At 45.5% G+C, this 24,455-nt stretch overlaps 6 protein-coding genes across 6 annotated transcripts; 2 read left to right on the forward strand and 4 right to left on the reverse strand.

Moving 5' to 3' along the window:
• Positions 1-657: 657 nt before the first annotated feature.
• On the reverse strand, positions 658-1,137 carry H6S33_008885 (uncharacterized protein; the record flags this gene model as incomplete). Its single annotated transcript, XM_044840708.1, has 2 exons — positions 658-813; positions 889-1,137. 2 exons carry the CDS (start codon positions 1,135-1,137, stop codon positions 658-660), a joined length of 405 nt encoding a protein of 134 aa, XP_044697700.1.
• A 2,656-nt stretch (positions 1,138-3,793) lies between these two features.
• H6S33_008886 (uncharacterized protein) lies at positions 3,794-4,558 on the forward strand (the record flags this gene model as incomplete). The annotated part of the gene is made up of 1 exon (XM_044840720.1): positions 3,794-4,558. The coding sequence occupies one exon, from the start codon at positions 3,794-3,796 to the stop codon at positions 4,556-4,558; it is 765 nt and encodes a 254-aa protein (XP_044697701.1).
• Positions 4,559-8,046: 3,488 nt separating this feature from the next.
• Positions 8,047-9,973, forward strand: H6S33_008887 (uncharacterized protein; the record flags this gene model as incomplete). Its single annotated transcript, XM_044840731.1, has 4 exons — positions 8,047-8,224; positions 8,293-8,358; positions 8,416-8,986; positions 9,052-9,973. 4 exons carry the CDS (start codon positions 8,047-8,049, stop codon positions 9,971-9,973), a joined length of 1,737 nt encoding a protein of 578 aa, XP_044697702.1.
• A 1,233-nt stretch (positions 9,974-11,206) lies between these two features.
• H6S33_008888 (uncharacterized protein) lies at positions 11,207-11,977 on the reverse strand (the record flags this gene model as incomplete). Its single annotated transcript, XM_044840742.1, has 2 exons — positions 11,207-11,872; positions 11,945-11,977. 2 exons carry the CDS (start codon positions 11,975-11,977, stop codon positions 11,207-11,209), a joined length of 699 nt encoding a protein of 232 aa, XP_044697703.1.
• An 884-nt stretch (positions 11,978-12,861) lies between these two features.
• H6S33_008889 (uncharacterized protein) lies at positions 12,862-13,924 on the reverse strand (the record flags this gene model as incomplete). Its single annotated transcript, XM_044840753.1, has 3 exons — positions 12,862-13,065; positions 13,135-13,602; positions 13,673-13,924. 3 exons carry the CDS (start codon positions 13,922-13,924, stop codon positions 12,862-12,864), a joined length of 924 nt encoding a protein of 307 aa, XP_044697704.1.
• Positions 13,925-15,607: 1,683 nt separating this feature from the next.
• Positions 15,608-18,073, reverse strand: H6S33_008890 (uncharacterized protein; the record flags this gene model as incomplete). Its single annotated transcript, XM_044840764.1, has 4 exons — positions 15,608-16,883; positions 16,933-17,606; positions 17,669-17,917; positions 17,984-18,073. 4 exons carry the CDS (start codon positions 18,071-18,073, stop codon positions 15,608-15,610), a joined length of 2,289 nt encoding a protein of 762 aa, XP_044697705.1.
• Between the last annotated feature and the right edge of the window lie 6,382 nt (positions 18,074-24,455).

Genomic DNA, 24,455 nt, shown 5'->3' on the forward strand with positions numbered 1-24,455 from the left:
CTTTGCAGAAAGAGTACCAAGTACTCTTCGTAAATAGATAGATGTACTAGTGTAGCTAGCTAGAGTACATGAATGTTCCCCCCGAACACCCAAAAAGAAAACCAAGGAAAATTGTCGTCGAATAGTCGTGTCGTAGTCATGGTATCAATAGAACTGAGTAAAAGTAAACGTAAAAAAAAATAAAAAGGCAGAAACAAAGGGAAAAAATAAAATCGCCGCCTCGGGCAAAGAAAGTAATGAAGGAAGCGGTCCCCGCGGGAATCCGAGTCGCGGCCTCTCTTCTTCATGTGGAAAAGTAAAGCAAATGATCCCACCCCCAAACAAAAAGAAACGAAGGAAAAGAAAAAAATAAAAAAACTCCGTGCAACCCCGATATTCCCAACCGGCCCCCCGAAGTAAAGCAAATCCCGCTTCCCTTAAAAATTCAAAACCCGCTCGCTCCGTTAAAAGACACCGAAAAACAGTAGGAGATTGAAACGATGGATAGGAAAAAAACGCCGCGCTGTAAAAAATATTGTATCCTCTCCATAGAGTTTAAGAAAAAACGAGAAAAATTCAATTCAAAGGCTGTGAAAAAAAAACTGTTAGTAAAAATGATATGAAAATAGTACAATTTAGTAGTAACATACCTTATGATAGCGCCTAATTAATCCCGAATTATGACTCCATGGACGAAACCCTCTTTGGCCTCTCAGAGCTATACTTCTTGAGCAGCTTTGAGGGCTTCCAGCGCTTCGACAGGCTTCTCGGCCTGCTGCTGCTGCTCCTCCTCTCAACCTCCTCATTCGAGCTCGCAATGCTCGTTTGTGAAGTCTAATCCAGAACCACCATTAGCCCCCATTCTCAAAAACCAAAAAAATGATAATTGAAGAGAAAAAAAAAACTTACCGAGCTAGCAGCTGAAGAAGTAGTATCCATCTTGACAATAAACCCATAATTCCTCGACTCCATGCGCATCATCTCCTCATCGCGACATCTCTGACGATATAGATCCCCCTCTGGTCCGGGCGCATACCACTCCTGCGCTGCGCGACGGGCATGCAGCGTCTCCATGAAAGCAGTGAAGCCCGGGTCGCTGTCGTCTTCGCTTGAGGAGTCGCTGTCGCGGAATAGACGGGTGATGAGGTTGGTAAGCATTTCGAGTGATTTGTATTATTTGTTTTTTTTTAGTGGTGTGTTTAATTGAGGGCGGGGATGGTGGTTAAGATCAGATGAGGCGTTAAGCTGATGGATGGGTAGTATAGGGTTACGTAGAGGTATCGTGAGATTTGGATCGTGTGGATTCTTGTATTTCCTTTTTTATGACGATGCTAGTGGTTTCGTGATCGTGGGCGTGAAGCAGGATGTGGGTTTTATTATTACTGTCCTGCGGAGATAAGTAGTACGTAGTAGTGTGTACTGGTAAATAGTAGTGGCTACTACTAGTAGTGATGATGATGAGGGTGGATGGGTATTATTGTAATTGTGTGGTTGGCCGATTAATTGTATCGATGCGATCTGGAGAGCGAGAAGATGGAAGGGCGGTGAGAAGTTAGCTATATACTCCAGCCAGGTGGGACACCCTCGATCGATTGTGTGCAGTATCACTGACGGTTTCGAGAGCGCAGCCCCATATGGAGTTGGCCATCCAGATTTTATTCAAGAGCCACCATGGCCTGGCCAGTGAGTGAGGCTCGTGAGGCATTTTCCGTCTCACTCACGTCTCCCTCACTCGCACCTTCACATTCACTCACTTTTCTGGTTATGGTACCCCCGTCTCAACCTCGCGTGTTCGGAAATGCCATAAGTGTTTTTTTTAGAGCCATTTCCCTGTTTCTGGGTGAAGGGGAGCGCCAGAAAAAAAAAAAAGGAGGGAGGGGTGGCCCAGCATGAGCAGAGTGCGTAAGTGAGTGAGTGGGTGTGAGAGGGTGGCATGCCTACTACTGGTCACGAACGAGGAGGAAATGATATCAAAGTTGGGCTTCCTTTTCCTCAATGAACCAGGGTATTGGAACGAACCACATAGTGGGGTAATTAAATACGTGGCACGGTAGTGGTCTAACGACAGTGACGGGGACGTTGGATTTCCTATTCAACTTCCCAAAGAAATAATATTCTCCTACTACTCTATTTACTTTCTTGACCTTTGTTTGTGAGGACTTGTTCTTTGGTGCGATGCCCTTTTTTTCCCACAAAAGAGTACCATACGTTTTCAGGTGCACAAGGCAACGGCGGCGGCGGTGGTGTGCATGGAAACTTTGCAATAAGGATTTACCCTCTGCAAAATTAAAAGGTCCAGCAGCCGGTGGATGGTGGATAACCCTTTTCAAGAAAGAGGAAACGTGCTCTGGAGCGAACATCATGAAAATTCCATTTTAAGACTGCGTTCCTCAGTGTCCCACTTGTGTGCTATCGTGAAACAAAGTAAAAGAAATGCTGTGAGGTAAGGGTTTGGTACGGTATCAGCTCAGATAGGTAGGCACCAATACAACCAAAAGCACGCCAAAGGGGTTAAGCTCCCCAATGCGGACCCGATCAATTGCGAAGCAATAAGGACCCACGTGTGATGTCTGGCACTGTGCGGTGTATGTGAGCGAGCGTATGTGAGCGTGCGTAGAGTACCTACCTAGAATACCTGCTCTAGAGTAGATAGTTTGCCTACTCTAGGACAGTGAGCGTACTGTAATGCAACGGCACGCCATAATAATTGTGGTACCGGTATATGATATTCGGCAAATGATATCTTTGAAAGTTTCCTTGGCCCCTTACTCCACCTCCTCAGCTGCTGCAGCAGCTGGCTCAAGCTTCCTTCCCCTCAACCCAGGCGGATTGGAAACTGGAATTTTATCAGCCAAACTATGACCACGTGCATAAAGTCCCTCTAGCCAGATGAAAAATAAGTTACATAATAGATGATTCGTTCTTTCTGCCCGCTCCAGGGAAAAAGAGAGGAAGAAAAGAAAAGACTACATGGACCCAGCGGCTATTCGGAATTATTTGGTCTGGCTGGTGATGATAATTGTTGCGTAATGTATGATTCGCTTTTTCTACAAATACTCTTAATAAGTGTTTATCTGATTATTGATCTCTCCAGGCTTTTCAAGTCGGATCTTCGGGACCCTCCCCTGGAGTAAAAGTCAATCCATCAAGAGCAAGCATGGCTGGTGCTGGTAGAGTAGGTACTCTAGAGTAGGTACATATTGCCGTTTTCTTTTCTCTGGACCCTGCCTGAGAAACCTGGCTATCTGCTGGCAATGTAATAGGGCAGGTTATCCTTGGTACGAACAAAGGTACCGAAATCTGGTGTAATGTTTCACCCCCCCCTGCGCACCCCGCGGAGCCCTGGACCCGCGACCGCAGCGCTCACTGCGGGGACCCGATCATATCGGGGAGCCGGGAAGTTGATAGGTTGGGGCCAAGTCGGATCAACGGTAATAAGCAAATAGGACAGGAAAAGAAAATAATGAAAGGGTCCTCCATACTTTGCCGAGGTATGTATGTATGTATGTCGAGTGTAGGCAGGGCCGCAGGTTATTGGGAATTGGAATCATCGGTTTTGACGCTGTCCATCTGAACTTGGCGAATCAATTCGGTACTTATAAAACCCTTGTCAGTAACGTCCCTTATCTCGGCTTCCCAAGGGTTCTCCGTAGCCCAACAGCGATCCCGGGACTCCCGTCGTACCGAAATTTTGGGCATGTTTTAGACTTTGACTAAGGTGGGGGTTAGAAACAAAATTTATCAAAAAAACCCTTTCAAACGAAACATATCGCACTCCACACACCACCACCGCAACTCAAAACATCCAACAGCCATGGCCACCCCAACGAAGATCAATGTCTCGCTTCCCCAGCTCGCTAAAATGATTGATCACTCCCTCCTCCACCCCACGATGACTGATGCAGAAATTCGTGAGGGTCTCGAGCTTAGTAAAAAATACAAGGTCGCAACTGCCTGCGTCAAGCCCTACTCCATACCATTGGCTCGTGAGGTGCTCTTCGGCAGTGGAGTACTCGTCTGCCCTGTCATCGGCTTCCCCCACGGGAACAGCACAACTGGTATCAAAGTCCAAGAGGCAGCAGCTGCCGTGAATGCGGGAGGAGATGAGATAGACATGGTTGTGAACGTCGGGAAAGTATTGGGTGGCGATTGGGACTACGTTACAGAGGAAATCCGACAGATCAACCAAACGGTTGTTCAGAAGGGCGCTATCCTGAAGGTTATCTTCGAAAACGATTACTTGAACGAAGACCATATCGCCAGGTTGTGCGGAATTTGCTCCGACCTTGGCGTCGCATTCGTCAAGACATCGACGGGGTACGGCTTCGTCAAACAGTCGAACGGGTTTTACTCGTATGATGGTGCGACATTTCCGCATTTGAAGCTGATGCGGGAGAAGTCGGCTTCGGGCGTGCAGATCAAGGCGGCCGGGGGAGTACGAACGTTGGACGATCTATTGAAGGTTATGGTCCTTGGTGTGACGAGGGTTGGGGCCACCGCTACAGTTGCAATTCTGGAGGAGGCAGAAAAGAGAGGCATTGGAGAGGAACCAGTAGAAGTTGAGGTTAAGTTTAATTGATGGAAGTGGGTTGTACGAGTTTCTGTGTTCCTGAGCGGAGGAGATGCCCGTGTGAGATATGTGATGATAACATTTCTTTGCAGCCAGGACCGACAGATATTTCACGTCAAAGGTCCAGCTTCAGAATGTTACTGGAAATAGCAGCACAAAGACCCCAGTCTCTATGTCTTGTGATCTTTGAAATCTGGTGATGACCTCGAGAGTTTGTGGTCATTATTACATCCTCGAAATGAGTGCCTTATAATTAACTAAATGAGCGTCTGCCAAATTATAGCGATGAATTTGTCCTAGTTTGCGGTTATGAAGATTAAAAATTGTCGACCCGGTAAGAAAGATTTTGTAGTGACTCATGGACGATGACTCGAGGGTAAGGCTGTAGCTGGACGTCGGACACTGATGACGTTACCACAAGCGTCAACAGTGATATCCTCAACTACAACTACATGTAGACTTTTCTCGGTGCACTACAAAACGACTTTCCAATGGCATTATGAGGGTTATGGTATTTTCGTGATGCCCTATTAATACATTGAGAATCTGGACCTTCACTAAATGCCATATCATTTTCTGCAGTTATGTTTCACCTTTGCATTCTTCCTTGCTTCCAAACATGAGGGGTAGGGCGTTTGACATTTTGCGCATTTCGAAGGAAGCATATTGACGTAGTACAGCCGCACGAAATAATAAAAAAAAGCATTTGATTATTCAAGACATTCACACGTTGTCACTCGACCGCCACCAACCATCTGATTGAGGCATCAACACAATCAACCTGATAATGCATACTTGGAATAGAAAGGGGGGAAAAAAGAAAAGATACCCGTAATTAAAAGAAATACTTATTTCAATAACCACCACTTTTGTTTAGGTGTATGGCTTGCTTAAGGCCCCGTCGTATGGAGATGCGGACGTCAATTTACCCACCGCAGGTTGATACATCGTGGACCTCTAGATTGTGCAGACAGCCCTATGAGCCCTAGATTGACTTTCTGTTGGGAACAGTAGTAACTTCATAATTGGCTGCTCTAACGTCAAGTTACTAAAGTGTGAACTGATTATTGATCATTTCCCTGCTGATCTCGTTAGTCTTTAGTAATAAGTAACAAATACTGCCCATTCACAAGGAACAAGTGTGTAACTCGAGCTGTTTCTTTTTTTCAATCCCTCAATTAGTTTCGCCTATTGCCCAATTGCATACCCATGGCTTGAGCACAGGTAACCGAGAATCTGGGGTTCTAGTTCAGTTGTGAATCAAACCATGAATCTCATGTAAGAAATGCTCCCAAGCGGCTTCTGCTGCCGTACAGGGAGCTTCAGTATGAAGGTTCCTTTGCTCTGGGTACACACAGCTCAGCTCAACACCATGGGTTTTTTCGTGAGGAAGTTTCGTGGCTCGATAGACTGATGATAGATGTTCTTTAGGTATCTTTCGAGACTGAAATATCCGCTGGCCCGGGACCATTCCAGGTTGCTGAAAATGTCCACGCAGCCAGCACTCTGCAATTGCTTGCCTTGTACTCATGGTAATCCATCCACAGTGCTCGCCTTTTTTACGCACCTACCTGTTGTGTTTCTAGATGTCTTTCTTTGCTTTTATCTCTCTGTCAGATTGGCTTGCGTGTTTCGTCGTCGTGACAGCCGGCGTCAGGCGCTGCATGGTGAAATACCCAGCTGGCTGTTTATCATGGAAGAGTAATCAACCATTAATTGTGCGAGGCTTTTTTTTCCCCTACAATTGTTTTTCAACGAAAAAGTTTTTGTCCTCACATTCGGATGCTGTTTGAAAGCTTTGTGGAACTAGTATCACAAACTAGGTACCGGCCTGATAAATGAATGATAAGGATATCCTGGCCTTCTCCCATTAGAAGGCATAGCCAAAAGAAATTCCATATCTCGAGGGATAAGCATTGGATCTACAGATAGCTATCTCATTCAATCTCAATCTGATTGGCCAGAGTAGTAGATTGAATTCGAGCACTTACCTTAATTGAAAAACTTGTGTAGACTTTCTTTTTTCTCCGTACATAGGCTTGCAGAAGAAGAAAAGTCTATGACGTTCAGGTACAGTTCTCAGGTTGTGGCTTGGTCTCGTGCTGAATTCTTACCCCTGGAATGTTCCGCGGCGCATCTGATCAGATCAGATCATGAAGTGGCCGTGATTCAAACTCTTGACACTTATTAAAACTGTCTGATCAGCACAAACCGAACCGAATTGTATATAAACGGCGCTTATCGTTGCCGACTACCCACGATATCTAACTACAGTGAGTTGAGTATGAGGGTTTAATTGTAGTCTTTTTTTTTTTAAATCAAGCTCTATTGTTTCTAGGTACAAAGAATCGCATAAAGTATAAACTATGGCGTAAAGACCTATCCCCGACCGGCTGTTTTTTTCCGCCTATAAAAGAAAAAGGAAAAAAGGAAAAAGAAGACCTTACAAAGACAAAAGAAAAATATAAAATGGGGAAAAAATCCTTAATGGGGCCTCCGAGAACCTAGTCTCCTGGAGGTAGTGGTGGGGTGGCGCGGCGTTTTTATGAGATTTCCATCGCGGTCTGGGGGTTGGGGGGGGACGGGGGAGTGGTGGGTTTCCTGCTGGGGCAGGCTGGGGCGAAGGAGCGGTGGGTCCCGTTGCAGTTGACGCACTTGGCGGGAGAGATTTCGCAGCAGTTTTCAAGAGGCGCCGATGCTCCTTTGCACGTGGCAACTGGGCAGCGGTGGTCTTGGAGCTTGTGGGGGGGGTTTAATTGTAGTCAAGTACTGAGCACATACATACGCAGCTCGAGGGACATATATAGAGTATCCCCTCACATTACCCATCTGCCTTTTGCCAAAACCGGAACTCGGAGCTGAGTTTTTCCTTTTTTCCCCCATTCCCCAGTTTTTCCCACCGGCCGGCCCCAACCTCCCTTCGGGTCCATGCATCATTTAGCCCCCTGTCCAATAATGATCCGCCATAAACTAACCTCAATAATCTTTGAGCTCCACCACCTGCGCAAACGTTTGCACCGAGATATCTTTCGCCAGAAAGCTTGGTTTGAACTTCATGCAGGGGTGCTTCTAGAAGGATTGCATAGTTGAACTGAATATCTTTCTCTTGCTATAGAAAATTAGCAAAGCTGGTAAGTGGGTTCTCGATTCCCGGGGTATCATCATCCCGAAGTTGCGCTTCGGCTGGTAAATCTGATATTTATCCAACCCATACAAGGCCTCGAGCCTCGCTACCCTTCCCCGCAAAGTACATACCTACCGCTCAAATGGAATCCGGGGGCGGGGAGTACTCTAGATTAATTGGTGATACTGACTAGCTGGGTACTGCTGCTATCATCAGATGAGGACGGAGACTCGTTAGAAGGAGTTAGGGGATGAGAGATGGCCAAGGGATCTTTGCTTTAAATTCGGGCCTTGACTCCTTTTTGTTGTGATTTTGCTGTTCGTCACCTCAAGTCTCCTTTGCTACTTCTGGCTTCTTATTTTCAATCGAAAGAATGAAGTTTACTCTCGGTGTCGGCGCCTGTTTGGTCGCACTCGCAGCGGCTTCTCCTACCACGAGGAGTTCGAAAAAGTCACCATTATCGCTTGTGATACATAACGATGGAACGAATGGTACCTTTTCGTCCACTATTGCGAGTGACAAGATCTCTATGCATGTTGGTCAGCAATATGGTATGTGAATTGGTCTAATCGAGAGCTCGAGGGAAAGAAAGTTGGGACACTAACGGGATGATATTCAGGTACAAAGTTGATGTATAAGGGCGAGGACCTGGTAAAGAATGCCACAGGAGCTTATGCAAGTTATGGTAATACGTTACCCCCTGTAAATATAAGCTTTGATAGTTTGGCTAACAATCTTCCAGCCGGCCGCTACTTTGACCTGAACTATACGTCCGCCGCAATCTACTCCGAGACCCAGGACATGCTTGACATTGGTTTCACTGCCAAAGAAGGTGTTGTCCACTTCGTTCTAAAAACCGGTCTTGATGGCTTCTACTCCTACTTCGTCAATAAAGCTCTCGGCGTACAAGGGGAGTTCAGAACCCTCTACCGTCTCGACCCCGGGCTGTTTCCAAGTGGCCGGACGTATCTCAAGGATGAGCCATTGCCTCTATTTTCAGATATCTTGAACGGAACTAAAGTTCAAGACGAAACCTGGCAGCGTCCCGATGGCACCTATATCACTAAATATGACTGGTCGCTTTTCATGCGTGAGAGCGACTTTTACGGCGTGTATGGGGATAAGTTTGGTTGCTGGCTTATAAACCCTGGGAAAGACTACTATAATGGTGATCAATTGAAGCAGGAATTGAGCTTGCATAGAGAGAGTCAGACGAATGATACTGTGTTACTTAATATGCTCCACGGGACTCATTTTCAGGCATCTTTCAGTAATGTAATTCCAGACGGGAAGGTTTTCGGGCCTTGGCTTGTGTAAGTCATCAGCGCACCTCTATCTATATACATTGCATATGACAACTTACTGACATAATTCTAAGCTATCTCAACGACGGCTCGGTCAAGGACGCCGTGAAGCGAAACAAAGCTGAAGAAAAAGCATGGCCCTATGAGTGGTTCACTGACTCCCTCTACCAATCACGTGGCTCTATCTCTGGAAAGCTCATGCTCGACACCGGGAAGCCCGCTGCCGGTGCTGCCATCTTTCTTGGTGAGCCAGGAAGAACTATCGCGCAGGGTACTACCTTCCAATATACCACCTACGCAGACAGTAAAGGTAACTTCAAGATCGAGGATGTACGCACTGAACAACCGTGGACGATTCAAGCCTGGTCAAACGGCGGTGAAATTGGAGGCGTGACTACTGTTTTCCAGGCAGGAAATTACACACTCACGAAGGGGAAGAATCTTGATGTCGGAAAGTTGACATGGAAGACTCAGGGGAGAACAGATATATGGCAGATCGGAGATTATGACAGGAAGAGTCTTGGTTTCGCATACGGAGGTGCTCCGTATAGTCATGGTCTTGTCGATAACTGTCCAGCGAATCTTATGTACACCGTCGGCACCAACTCGGCCAAAGATTGGTGCTTTGGAAAGAGTTCGAAGGGAACCTGGTCTGTTGTCTTTGATATTGAATCTCTTCCGAGTGGTAACTCGTCTGCTGTACTTTCGCTTTCTGTCGCGGGATTCTCGGGGTCTGGGACTGCTATTGGTGGTTCAGGGTCTGCGCTTGAGATTGTTTTGAACGGAAATGCATTGAGTAACCATGCCACACCCATTGAGAGTGATCCATCGCTCTATAGATCTGGAACTACAGCGGGAGAGTGGCATTACTACGAGTTTGTTGTGCCAAAGTCGTGGTTAGTGGCTGGGACGAACAAGTTGGATTTGACTACAAACAAGACAGCCACTAGGTGGAGGGGTATTATGTGGGATATGGTGAAGATGGAGTGGAGTTAGGGCTGCTCTATAAATGTTTAATGTGTATAAATAAATATTAAATATGTATGTATGTATGTATGGATGGATGGATGGATGTACAGATATTAAAGAAGCCAGAATATTTACTATACTTCGAATTTCAGTGATCAACTATGATGGGTATTAGATGCGACCTCCCCCCGTATCCTTCTTCCGGAACACGACGGGCGATCTCATGTTGAAAGTTATATACATAGTATACGTACGTAAAAGTAGGCTGCTTACAGGATTTGGGGACATCCACTTCTCATCAAATGCTAATTCATACTACAGCTTTAGAACTTTGATCTTATCATCCAAGGTTGTATGGATTCATGGTTTCCAGAGTTCATGTGGCAAATTGGTTGGTAAATCACAGTTCATCACTCGAAATCTTGGACATCAACACTTGATGTTTGATTTTTGTTTTTACCAACTCTTGATGCTAGCTTGATTGATCCATAAATTTTATCATTTAAAATGCAATTAGCAAAGTGTTAGAGCTCAAATTAATCAGCAGCTACTTGTAATATATTATAAGTAAACTTTTATATGCTATCAAGTCTCGAATTTGAATGTCTGAGCTAGGGTCAATTAAGCCAGTCGACTCCTGTCTTCCCTCAGCCCCATCGGTCAAGAGTGTCCGTGCAACGCGTGATCGATCAATTCTGTATAAATTTCCATTGTTTGGGATAAGCATGCTGAGCGCTTGCTAATCCACTTTGGAACCAAAATCAAGGAAAACGACGAAAACCAGTTAGTTAAGAATGGCTAGCCTCAGGGTAAAACTATGCAGATAAAACTTTTCCTAGGACGTAAGCTTATACTTTTTATGTAGATATGTATATATATCAGCATAAAGAACTTCCGGATATGATTTCGCACTTGGTTTATAAGCTGTACTAGTTTATCCCCTCCAGTAATATCCTTGATTGTGGGTTTTTATCAATTGCTTCTTCGACACGATTCGATTTACTCTAAATAAGAACACTTCTTGCATTGTTACTCGGTCTTAAAGCTTCAGAATGATAAAGTGCTTTCTCATAGAATATCACTCGATGGTTTCACTATGTGAGCATACTGATATTTTACTTGAGATATTATCCAATGAGAACTAGGCTTTCGAGATTTTAACCAACATTTTGTTTGAATTTCTGCCTTTGATAAAGATAACTTATGGTTTCCTGATAAACCCAAAGAAATACAATATAACCTAAATAATAGATATCCATCTTAATCCTCCAGCTCCTCAGGAGTATCACCGGAGGCGGCAGTAGTAACTATAATACACTTCCCGGCCAACTCCCTTGCTTTCTGCTCACACATCGCTGCTGTAAATTTCTTTACAGCACCTCCTCCTGCCAGCTCTGCTATCTTGGCACTTACCCTTTCCCACCTATTCTCATCCACTTCTGCCATCGCCTGCATCAAGAAATCAACTTCATTCTCCTCCCACGCAGCCAACTTTGCTGTTAGTCGCGAATAGCGTTTCGCCAATGACCCTTTAGCCACTTTTCCTCTCCCCTCCATCTCAAAGATTTCAGAGATCTCTTGCCAAGGTCTTCCCTCCTCTTTGAGCTGAACAAGACGGTAATCATCTCCTGAATTCGAAGCCGGTGCTGCACCCGACGCTTTAGTTTTGGGCTTTGGGGCTGCCGTGCGTTTGGCTGGGGAGGCCTTGGCCGGGGTGCCAGAGGCGAATCGCTTACGAGATTTGCGGGGTGTCTTTTGAGGGGTAGGAAGAGTAATAGGGCTAGGAGGAGTTGTGGTAGTCATGGGAGACGGAGGAGTAGCAATGGGAGACGGAGTAGTAGCAGCGGGGGGCGGAGGATGAGTAGTAGATGGAGGAACGTTTTCATTTTGGCTGGGCATGGGTTCGTCTCCACTCTGGGGGGAGTGCTAAGAACATTTGTCAGTACCTACACTACTGGTGGAGGTTTAATTGCTGGGCCGGGTATAATATTTACTTACTTCAGCAAACGAATTGGTGCTGTGTTCGGACATCGTGTTTTTCTTTGGCGAATTGCGAGTTTTTGACTTGCGAATATGTGCTTGGTCTTGTCTGAAGGTCTTCTCTGAGGAATGACTTGAGCAGGACAACTCGGTCCAATATATACCAAAAAGTCACGATATATCTTCTATCTTCCCCTCCTTTGAGCCCGTATACCATGTCTCCTATGCGGTGCGGGGTCTTCGAGTCCGTGCATCTGCTCGGACCACCCTGTTCTATGTGTTACTCTTCCAGGTTTGTATGCTTGGCCAATTGTGCTGATCGGTTTGCAATTTGTTGGTTGAGTTCGTGTGAGTTCAGGAATGACGTATATATCTAGCTTCAAAGGTATTGTCAAAAGAGACCCAATGACAAAATGTCACTCGTCAAGTCACTGCTAGTACTCTATACTTTTTTTACCCAAGTTTACAAACCTTCCGTAGACTTCTATGTGTGGATAAAAGCATTTGATTGAGAAATGGCATCAAGAACACCTCTGAAAATTATGTTTGTATATTTGCCCAATATTATTATCATTCGACATGCTTTAGCCCAATTTAGTTATCCTCAGGCGACAGATCACCAAGACTACCAACTTGTGCGTAAACGCGGCGGCCGCGGAAATCTGCATGTAGTGGTGGCTTTCAGATGCAGGGACCAATCGGTACCCTCAATTGGGGAAATTACCTTTTGCAATTGGTATAGTCAACGCTTTCGGGAGTAGAGATATACAGGGGAGTGAAGAAGAAAAGAAAAGAAAATAAACCTATTTGGCTATTCAGATGGTGAATGATAGCAATAACATAATATTACATGCGATTAGGCTAACCAAATAACAAAATAGGCTAGATCAGTTGTACTAATATGATGAAAAGAATCATTTCCGTCTCCCCGAATATCAAGACATTGAAACATCTGCGGGAGCAGCGGGTTCCTCTGAAACTACAGCAACTTCTTCAGCCGCTCCCTTTTTTTTGATCTCCATGGCTTTTGCCTTGAACTTCTTCTCACATGCTGCCCCCTGAAACTTTCTACTAGCACCTAGCCCCACCATCCTCTCCGCCACCTTATCCCACTTTGTCCGCTCGAACTCTTTTTCGGCCTCAAAGATCGCTTGATGCAAGAAATCAATCTACTCCCCCCACTCCCACACAACCAGAAGTAAGCAAACCCAGTGCCCGTCAAAATATTGTAGGAAAAGTGGTATTGCATTATCGCGAGGGGGGAGTAGTGGACTTGCATCGTCATCCTCCCAGAACACTGTTCCTTCTTTGAGACTCCTATATCGATTTTTGAGGAGTGTTTGCTTTCGACCGGCCCAGCCGTGCTCGCGGAAGGCTTCAACGATATCAGGCCACTTCATGTTTTTTTCATCCTTGAGACTAAGAAGAAGAATGTTTTCTTCTGCGACGTTTGGCTTCTTTAGTGGGGCAGCGGTCAGCTTGGCTTTTTTGGTAGGTGTTCCGCCGTCGTCCGAGGTCTCATCATCGTCAGTTGACAGGTGGCACCGTTTGAAACCCTCCGGCAACGGCTCATTAGAAGGACTAGGGGACGACAAGGGGGACGACGTTGGGGGGCTAGAACTGAAGCTCAGCCCTGGGGGCGGGCCGAAGTCAGTTGCGGAAGATTGCGGCAGGTTCTTTGATAAAGTGCCGTGATTTTGTTAGTTAACTCACTCAGATAGGGAGGAAGTGAAGCGGGAGAACTACTATCTTTTCGACCTCTTCCTTTTGACTAGTCCCTTTAGTCGGAGATGTAGGAGCCGTAAAGATAGGAAGTTCGGGATCAGAAATCTCTGGCTCAGGAATCTCAGGTTCAGAAATCTTAGGATCAAGATTCTTATTCTCAGGCTCAGGCTCAGGCTCAGGCTCAGCATTTGGTTTAGAGTTACTTGACCGGTGGGTCTTTTTCCCCTTCGTCGTTGCTGCAGGTGTTTTTTTGGGCTGTTTCTTCCGCACCATTGTAATCAATTTGAAATATGTAAATGATGAACGTTAACTCAAACCCTGTAACGCATCCGGAGAAGAAGTTACTTTGAGAGGTAGTTATATGGATAACAAATGTTAAATATTCCCCATCAAGAACTCTTTTGTTAGAGCTCTGTGTGCACAGACCACGAATCACTCGAATAGCAAATCAAATGAGGAGAGAATGACATCGTCCAACATATCGTGATCAGGGCTAGGAGGTTTAGCTTTTCTCGTCCATAGTAGAGATCGCAACTAGAGATCACAACCAGCTCTGTGCATTACAATTCAGTTTGAGTGAGTGATCATGAGCGTGACAAACCTCCAGTGATGTTGGCTTGGTTAGTACATATTAACATGACCTTTTTAGGTAGTAATGCAGGCTGGAAAAATCTAGTTTTGTCTGTGTTCCAGGACAATCAAACCCAGATCCAACAATTGCAAAGCTACCTACTTATGCGCGAGGAAAAAACAAAAAAAGAAGAGCGTCCAACATATGATAAGCAGCATGTTAGCAAGCAAATATCTGGGTTGAGATCGTTTTCTGTTCGCATCGACAATAACCATGTCATAATGCTCTGTGCGCGAAGCTCAATATCAAGCTTGCAAGGAGGGTAGGATAAACGTTCTCATTTCTATCATAGTTAGCAAACCACGAGGAACTGTGGCGATAGTAATATCTGCCGATAACTACAACCGAGATCATTTCCACTTGGACGGGACTTTTAGGAAGCGAATCGCAAAAAGCAAAGAAAAAAGTAGGCATCCATACATAGATACCGTATTTTGCTTATTTCACTCCGACAAAAAATGAACTTAGTCAACTAGGCACGTGACGGGACCCGTGTTCAAAAGAAAAGGTGTTCACATTATCATTTACACCGTTCCTACTTTAGAAAGTTCTGGTATGGCGCAGGTGCCAGGCAACCTATCTTAATTAAGTTATAGATCATCGCATAGAAAAACAAATAATCTCTTACAGTCCTTAAAATGTTAAGTTTTTAGCACCTGGGTACATGTATGTATGTTCCAATCAACTACCCCCCTATTCCCCTATGCCAATGATCATGACGTATCCAAACCAGGTTCATACACCTCTCAGCCTGTAATCACCCCAACTTACCCCAAAGTCACTCGCTAATCGTGCAGATTTGGTTTCGTTTACTTGACAGATCCACCAATATCACCCCGTGTTATTACTCGGGTCCCAGATGAGATAGTGCCAAGCCAATACTGGAATGCACAGTACTTACTCTGGATCTCGGGATTAGGGGTATTAGAAGAATCTGGGGCCGAGAAAGGTACGAATATACCGTAAGGGCTGTAAGAGATGACGATTCTCTTACCTGGGTCAACAAATTCGTTTTGGCACATGAAGTTCCGGGGTTCAAAGTGAGGCTCAACGAAGGGATCCTAATTAAGGGTGTAGATCATCATGTAAGACCACTGATTTTCAGTGTAAAATTCATATGCATCATTGACATAGAAATAAACACCCCAAGACCTTCCAAAAAAAAGAAAGAACGTAGGAAAGAAAGAAAAAACAGAAAAAAAAACATAGCCCATGTAAAAAACAAAAGACGGAAAAGAGAAAAAGGAAAAAGGACCCCGAAATGAGTGAGAAACTCCGCCAAGAAAACAACCAAGCAACAAAAAGACCAATAAACACCGTTTTTTCTACTGGAATTGCACATTCAATAAATTCTGCCAAAAATTGTCCCCCATCCCATTCATCATCTGCTGCTCTTCCACCGCACAACCACTCCCAGGCTCCCCAAAACCGTAAATGTATTGTCCATGACTGTGGTGGTGGTGCTGATCCATAACCACATGATGGGTTGCTGCGGCGGTGTCCCCCATGTTACCGGAGGATATTTCAGGCATTGAGAAGAACTCCTCCAGATCCATTGACATCAGATCCCGGTGTGGCACAACGGCGTTGGTATACGAGGCCCAATCAAAGTCACTCATCTGCTCTGGTCTCTGCATTTCTGGATTGCCGTGCATGTTCTCTCGCAATTGTAATTGCGACGATAACATAGTTGGTGAATGTGACAATGAACCTGGGAACGAAACTGATGGCTCTGGCGATTCATGAGATTGACCACAAGCGTATGGAGAAGCTCCTGATGATATCGAGACACCAGAATCAGATTCTGTTGTTGACGAAATCCTTGCTCGATTTGGGAAGCTGTCTATTCGGTGTACGCTAGAAATTGCGGCTTCCACTTTCGAAATAAGCACTTTCAACACGGCAGCACCTTTCTCCGCTAATTTGATTCTCTGACCGAGCATTTCTAGTCTTCTTTGGCCTTCTCGCAGGGCTTTAAGACAAGCCTCAATCATCTCGGGATCAAGGGATGCTGGCGAGGTTATTATTACCGCTGCAATGAGAACTGCTGGATCAAACGTAAAGAAACAAAGAGTGTAAATAGTGTGATGGTGTTCTTTTGTCATCTGGAGTACTCTGGTTTGTGAATCAAGAATGACCAATGAAGCCTTGACAAGCTCCATCTTCGAACGGTCTCTTGTGAAAACAAAAGGCCGATGAAGCCCTACTATTAGGCAGAAAGCTGAAGCTTTGAGAAGCTCGCACTGGGCTGAAAGGAATGGGTATTGTTGATCGTATGAATTATCTCTATTCCGGATCGCAAGTGCTGGTGGAAAGAATTCTGTGAAGGAAAGGATCTTTGAGTGCATCAGATCGACGGAAGAGAAGTCCAGTGAAAGTGGCTTATCGACTTTGACCTCCATATCATCGATTTCGTTTATGATATGGGCTAGTTGGTAATCTAACAGGCGCTCTGTGAAAGGGTTTGGAGGATCCAGAGGCCCACGAGGAACAGGAGGCACTTTTGTGAGATCTTGAGGGATTGGGCAATCAATTGGCGGCGTTACATTGCAATGCCGATCATTGATCATTGTAGGGCGTCCAAGAATCATAGACATGAATCTAAACAGTTAGAAAAAGTAAACAATACAAAACAGAACCCAACTCTTACCGATCCCAGACATAAAGATTGACCCAGACCCGTTTCTCAATCTCTTGCTCCCACACACTCGCTATACTTTCAGCGTACTTTTTAGGCCGCTCCCGATGTAATCCCATTTCTTGAGCCTCCCGGATAGCCTGTCCAAGTGCATGCCATGACTCAACAGCTCTCCCCTCACTCTTCAACCATGAGCTTCTCAGAAACCATTGTTGAACACGAACAAGGGTAGGACTGCTTGCTGATAACAGACTTGCAAGCTCGCATGCAGTGTTGCTGTAGGTCATACTAAGATTGTAGAAGTTCTCTTTGCCAAGGTTAAGCTGTGCCATAAACTTGTAATGTTCCATAGGAAGCATTTGCAAAGCAACAGCTAGCACTTGCAGTAGCAACGCAGGGAACTGTGAGAGTATCTTCTTCTTCCCATTATTGCCCGGTGTATTGTTCGACGCGCATTGGTCATACCACTCCTCCATATGTGTGAGGAAAGTTTGTTCATGTAGGGAGCCATAAATCCAGTTACACTCCTGAAAGAACACCTTTACAAGAAGTGAGGTGTAAGGCCTAGGTGGTATTTGTCGAATGTGCTTTGTGTACGGATATAACTCCATACTATCGGATATATCAACAACCTGGTGGTTTGACCTAACCCAATTATTGACATTTCCATGACCATCGAGATCGAGCTAGGCCAAATTAGTACCATTAACTAAGACTAGAGTTGTTGAAATGCTTGTAGCTACCATACCTTTTCTAGTACGTTCAATGCCGTATGTGTATGCCCGTTCGACCTAATGTACCCAAACCCCCCCGGTACATCCTTTGCGCCCAATATCATATCACCCGGAGACCCTGGAGACTCTCCCTTGGGGCTTCTAGAAACCGGGGAAACCGAAGAAGATCTGCTATTATGGTTCGGGCCTGATTTGCTTTCGTATTGGCACAAGTGCGATGCAGATCTGAGTGTGCAGTTTCCACATGGGTGCTGTCTATCGCACTATTATACTGCAGTCAGTAACCCGATCATGTTCATAAACAAGATATAAGAGGCAATGGGGCAAACCTTTTGCTTTCTACGATGACATTCGGTGCATGATATAACAGTCCTGGCTCTTTTTCGCTTTCTCTGTGGGGTCAAATCTGTACTAGGCATCTTGAGAAGTAAGTTGTATTTCGGCGGTATATATCGGTGTCTTTTTGAAATGCTGAAATCTTCTGGAGGTTTTCGAAGTTAAGAAATACTCGCTCCTGACAGGAGGCTCGGCACTAGTGAAACAAGAGATTTGATGTTACTCGGTTCGTCTTCCTGCAGTGCACCTTTAAAAAAACAAATAAAGGTAGCGTGAGAATTAAAGTCTCAGGGCCCAACGTTTTTCTCGGGGTCGTTCCGGCCGTGTGCCCCACAAACGAGGTGGAAAGCCTTGCGTCAGACGAATAAGGGGAGGAAGAACAAAAAAAGATCCACACGCCAGGTGCGATGATGTAAAACGACTGAAATGGTCCTAAGTGTAGCCGGACTATGGTGTACCGTGGGCGTATCGGAGTTAAGGAATGAATGAGAGCCGTTAAGACCCCAGGCGAAGCTCGTTGGACCGCAGTAGGAATAGTAAAAGTAGAATAGATCGATAGTAACTACCCGAGTTTATTCGTCCCTCTTTCTTCGTCTTCACTCTTTCTTATTCTGTGATTTGTGGATTGATAATATGGGAACTATGAAAAGAAACTCGACAGTTGTGACATCGAAATATAGGCAATTTCGATTCGATAGTAGTAAAGAAGATGAGCTAAAGAAGAGAACTGAAAGAAGGGTTCACTTCGAGGAGGATTATAGCAGATGGGGAAATGAGAGCAAATGCAGGGAGTGTGCTTTAATTATCTGGTGTTCGGTTTTGTGCGTGTGGAGACCGGATATGTCTTGGCCAGCTCTTTGCAGTACAGTGCAACCTCTCAATATCTGCATTAAACGGGTTGAATGTGCATGTATGTAAATTATTTTGTATTCTGCAGGTTGAAGGACAGCGTTGGCTTTCACTTTCAAGATTTCATGGGTAGAGTGAGGAGTGAGGGTGGTGAGTCTGCACCCGGCTCTCTCAGGTCAGGTATGGCTTATATTTGGAGGGGTCGCGAATCCTAGTGCTTTTGCTTGACCATGGGAACCCATGCAGGCATGATATCCTTGTTCATGATGTATGTAGGTGAGAAATTTCTGAGAAGGCCGGTAGGTATCTACATGCTCTACCTACTTCGCAAGCAGGAGTTAGCTTTACAGTATGGAGGCAGAAGTGTGAGGGAGTGAGTGCGTTGAGGAGGAGTGATAGAGGGGAAGCTCGGAGGACGATGAACCATCGATGATGCGGGTGCTTATCGCAATCTGGTCAAAGCCCATCTGTCCGTTTTGCCAAGGCGTAAGACGTAATGCGCACAAAGCGCGATGGGGAGGGGGTTCAGGTTTGGCAGTCGTATCTAGAGTACCATATGTTTGAGACGCAACGATTGAACAGTTCTCGATCGATTCTTGGTTGGCTGGTTGGCTGGTTGGCTATTAAGTAGTGACTTTGCATTGTGGGGCGTCCTAGCTGCAGAGTGACCGTTCTACTGCCTGAACAACCACAGCCTGAAGCCTTATGTGAGATACATACCGGGCAACCGAACCCCTCCGAGCCAATGTTTTGTAAGTTGAAAAACGTAACTCCAATTCCGTCCCGAGAACCTTCCGAGAGTTGCTGTTAATAATTGTGCCGAATATGAAATTGCCCTCGAATGTAAACGTATGTTTTGATTGCGTGTGTAGAATATTGCTCCAACCAAATGTAATGTACCTACATACATACATGAACGAATATGTGGGCCAATGCATGCACAGCCTATGTAGATCTACACGAGCCCTTTTGAAAGTGCACAAGTATGATCGGAGAGGGGTTCTGTCTGCAGCTGGCGGGAGTTTAAATACACTCCCAATGAAATCCAAATCTCAACTATATACTTGGCAGATGAGGTTTTTATCCAATGTTGAAAGGTGGGGGAGAAAAGACTCCTAAAATAAGTGAGTTTGGTAACGATGATATGGAAACAACTAGGTCCGCCCCACGCTCATAACTTCGATGATATTCAAGTCATATTTTTTACTGTTTATGCAGCTCATGCGTTTTTGATGTTCGGGGGCTTCCCGAAAGTTGCTGCATCTTGATCATCCTAGGCCTTTAATCAATTGATGAGTTGGAATCCTAAGTAAAAATCGAGGTTCGAGCTTTTTGATTAAATAATCATCCATGACATCATAAAAAACTATCGTATCATCGAGTGAGTATCGCTCATTTAATTCTATTCAAATTTGTCAGCATCAAGGAGAAGATGTTTACGCATTATTCTGAGAATTCAACGGGATTTCAGACCTGAAACGTAGGGAGGTCGAGGCTCTGCCCCGTTTGACAGCTGCCGAGGATTTATGACCAGGGAATTAAGCGACGACAGGGCAGTCCACCCAGGGCTAACCACAGATAGCTGAAGGCTCATATTGCTATCGATAACGAGTGTAGTGTATCAATTCGCGACCTCGTCTCACCAAGTTTCTGTTCAGCTACCGGTTCGTTCCTCGATATTTTTCCTGCTAGCCGATGAACGAAGGGACGAAGGGACTCACCACCTTATTTAAACCTCCAAATTCGTGAAATCTGTTGAGATTGCGGTGAGTAAGAGATATCTACCTCGGAGTTAAGAGTAGGATGTTTCGGTGTTCTGCAGAGATAGATCACCTCACGAGTGATGTTCTGTGAAGTCCGTTTATCACAACTCCTCTCACCAAAACTGATAGGTTTGGTGGCCCATCAGTCGTCACTCGGAGGGAGCGTGTATGTAGCTCTATTCCGTACACGCCTGCAGTAGTTTGGCCGTTAATTTTCATCCCTGTCCCTTGCTCTTTCAGTAAAGCTAAGCGCACCCTTCTATGCTATGTCGGCAAGTGCAAGTCACGACTCCCGTTATGCAATCATGTGTAGGTAGTATCTTCTTCTTCTTCTTCTTCTTCTTCTTCTTCTTCCTTCCTTCTTGCTCTTAGGCTTCACTACAACTTCTGCAGATATCTACACAAAACAGTATGGGCACGCGATTACCTACCTCTCTTTCCCTTCTATTTCACTGCGCCGTGCGCCATCAATTCACCCCCTTGCGGTTATGTAGTGTAGACTTACGCGTGTTCAAATGAGCACAGAAAGGGAGAGATACACGTGTGGTGCATCAAAGACAGGGGAGGGATCTGGGTCGCTAAGCATTCACCTCCTAACCACCTTCACAGATGTCCTCTCCAGCTTGAGTCAACAACTGTGTCCACACTACACGTCACATCATGCCAAACCACTAAATTCAACCTCCATTCTACCTCAGAACACCTAACTACAATAGTCCATGCAAACTCTAGTAGGAGATCGGATCGCAACTACTTTACATCTATTGCGATAACGGCTAGCACTGTTACAGATACTCTCGCTCACAACACCGACTGCAATAGCTCAAGGCGTAACCCTGACCCTATAACTTACAGCGGAATCTCTTTCCGCACTGCCAGGGTTCCTTGAGCGAGATCTGGGCGATTTCCGATGCCTCGCTTGAGCCTCAGGGCTGTCTGGGGAATTCTTACTGATAATGGCCTAGGTTGACCTTTTTTTTTTTTTTTTTTAGAGGAGAGCTTCATGGGAGGCGCGGCTATATAAAAATTGTATGTATGGTTATGCGCGATAGTGAGTAGTACAACAACTTTAATTTCTTACTCAGCGTCTGATTCTTCCTGTGCTAAGTCAGAAACAGGTTTGATTTCGTTATATACATGGATAATACTCTAAAGCCTTGCGTTTCTGGGTGGGTCCTGCTTACGTTTCCTGGTTTACAATTGGGCAGGGAATGATAATATCCTTCTTTTGTGAGTGAGCCCAGGCAATAATGATCTACTGCATCTACCCCGGTGCATTCTTCAATTAGCCCTATCTGGACATTCCTCCATCCTTCTTACATGGCATATAGCGCTCGAAACTTCGAAGCCTTGCGGACCGCGGGGTGACATTGCAATTGGGAGGTCTGAGTTTTATACGAAAGCCTTACAAAATACCATCGACCTGAGTGCTCAGTACATTTACTGTTTAGGAATAGATCTTTCGATTTCCCTGGTTTATTGGGTGGATATAACACCCTAAAGGCTTCGCGAGCTCCTCTAGATATTACATCACGATCATTGAAATTGATCTTAGGAACCCACATCCGCGGAACTTGATTAGTTTGGCCGGGGATCGGCAGGTTACTCGGGTTTCTAAATTTCCTGTTATTTCTGGTTTAGGGCTTGGATTGGTTAGGGTTTGCAATGAGGGTTTGGCATTTGATACCACTGCCAATCAATAGATGGTGATAGTGATAAGGTGGACGCACGGTCCGCACTACCTACTGATTAATCACTCTGTAACGATCACGGATGACCTCTCATAGGGTAGATACTCCTTACTTCCAAAAGGCAAGGCCAAAAGACCCATGGCCTGCTGATCTGGGACTTCGATCCAGTTGTCTAATAGGCCAAGCCCACATTTTGACATCCCAACCATCGGGTCGAAACTACTAATACACATCGACAGAAATCACATGTCTAAAATACCGTCCCAAACATTGGAATTGGTAAAGTCGATTTTTTTTCCTTTTTCCCTACCGTATTTTCAATTTTTCTAACCCTCTTTCGATTGGAATAGATCCTACCTTGATATTATGATAGCGATACAACCACCGAAGCTTTAGGCCTGACATCTTTCAAGTCCAATTGTTATTTTCTTCTTCTTTCCATAGGACATTTCTTAAAACTTCAATAGACCACTAAGGCCGGTGACATTGAATCTCGTGCAAGCAAGGGCATTGGTCCCGGAGCTCTGAACACTATTTTAGTCTCGATAATGTGCTGAATTCCCGGTCAAAGGATTCAGTTAGATACAATTTGGCCTTCTCCTGGCTGAGAAAATCAACTAATTGGCCCGTCACCCTTGATGCATTTCTCCTCCATGATAGTCACTGAAAAAACAGTAAACAGAACTTTAAAGAGTACTAGTACTGTGAGGGATATTACTCAGAAGCCAGCGTACAGGCTTCGGTGTACGATCTTACCAAATCAATCGCAAGGGCAGAATCATTTCACTCACACTCTCACACTCGAGGGATATTAAGGCTGGCTTTGGCGTGGGCGGTTCAACATTCAATCTTTCTGCATATGTTGAACAGAGAGACGAGGAAGGAAATATCGAATTCTGCTCCAGCAGCATATGTATGAATACCGGCCGCTTTAAACATTTGTGTACTACCCAAAACGTTGGAAAGTGCAATAGCTACAGTACTAGGAGCTTGCAAGGAGATTACTATAGACTCGGCCGGCTGTATGAGTGACATATCTTGCACGTGTGACTAGGCTATCAATATCGCAAACAGCAATATGCCGTTCAAGTAGAAGCGGGAACCATAACCGCTATCATCCCTTCTTGAAATGACTTACTTTCTCATATGTGACAGATATCCACGATCCAAAAATGCCCTACATGCAAAAACGATGAGCCATATTTGCTTGAGCTCCGGTATCGAACAAATTCCAGACCCAAGAAACGTAAGTGGGTCCTACCGGGCCAGCCTTAATATTTGAGGGAGTATCTAGATATCTCAAATACTACACGCACTACCAGCCCCGTCGCCCCCCCCCCCCCCCCGGGGCGCCAATCTCCCCACCCAATCGCGACTTTCCCCGTCCCCGCGGACCCACCAGCCAGACTCCCCAATTCACTCCCGTGCTAGACGACCCGACCGAGGAGAACAAGACACGACCCGGTGCGCATGGCGACGAGAAGGCTATGGACGAGCCATGGTTGCGGGAACTAGGCGGCTGGGTCGGGCAAGAGATGGGTAAAAGAGTTGGGAACGTGGGGGACGTTAGGAGGCTTTTATTCAAAAACCCAAGAGGAGCGGGGGCCGAAGGCCGGGGCATGGCTAAGGGCGCGCCTATTAAATAGACCGTACGTGTAGACGTTTTACTCGGTGCTTGAAGGTACTACTGGGTCATAGCGTTGAGGGATGTTCCCTGCGTTATGCATACATATATGCCCCGGCCGTTGAGTTGAGTATTCCTGGGCTGGGCCCGGTGCGCACTGCAGTACTGGCTAGCTAGCTTGGCTGGCCGGCCATGGCGATCAAACAACGACGACAGGTGCAGGACGGACAGGTGGGATGGGAAAGAGCAGTTCCTAAATCCGAGGCTGCGATTGATGGAGTCTAAACTCTAGACACACAGCAGCGTTGCTGCGCAGAGGCTGTTTGGTCCACGGAGTGGATGCGTAGGGGCCGTTACCGTACGAAAGAAAACCGAGAGGCGCGCGCTTGGCAACCGTCGGAGTGTTTCTAGAAACTGGAATCAGAGCTGCTGGAATTAGGATGTGACATCAAGCTTTCGGCCGGGCGTGAGGCTCAAAAGCCGTCTATCATAAACGACTTTGTTGCTACCTATTACTGAATACTAATCATATTTCAAC

The sequence above is a fragment of the Morchella sextelata genome (genome assembly GCF_020137385.1).
Source record: "Morchella sextelata strain SCLS chromosome Unknown scls_3, whole genome shotgun sequence".
NCBI lineage: Eukaryota > Fungi > Ascomycota > Pezizomycetes > Pezizales > Morchellaceae > Morchella > Morchella sextelata.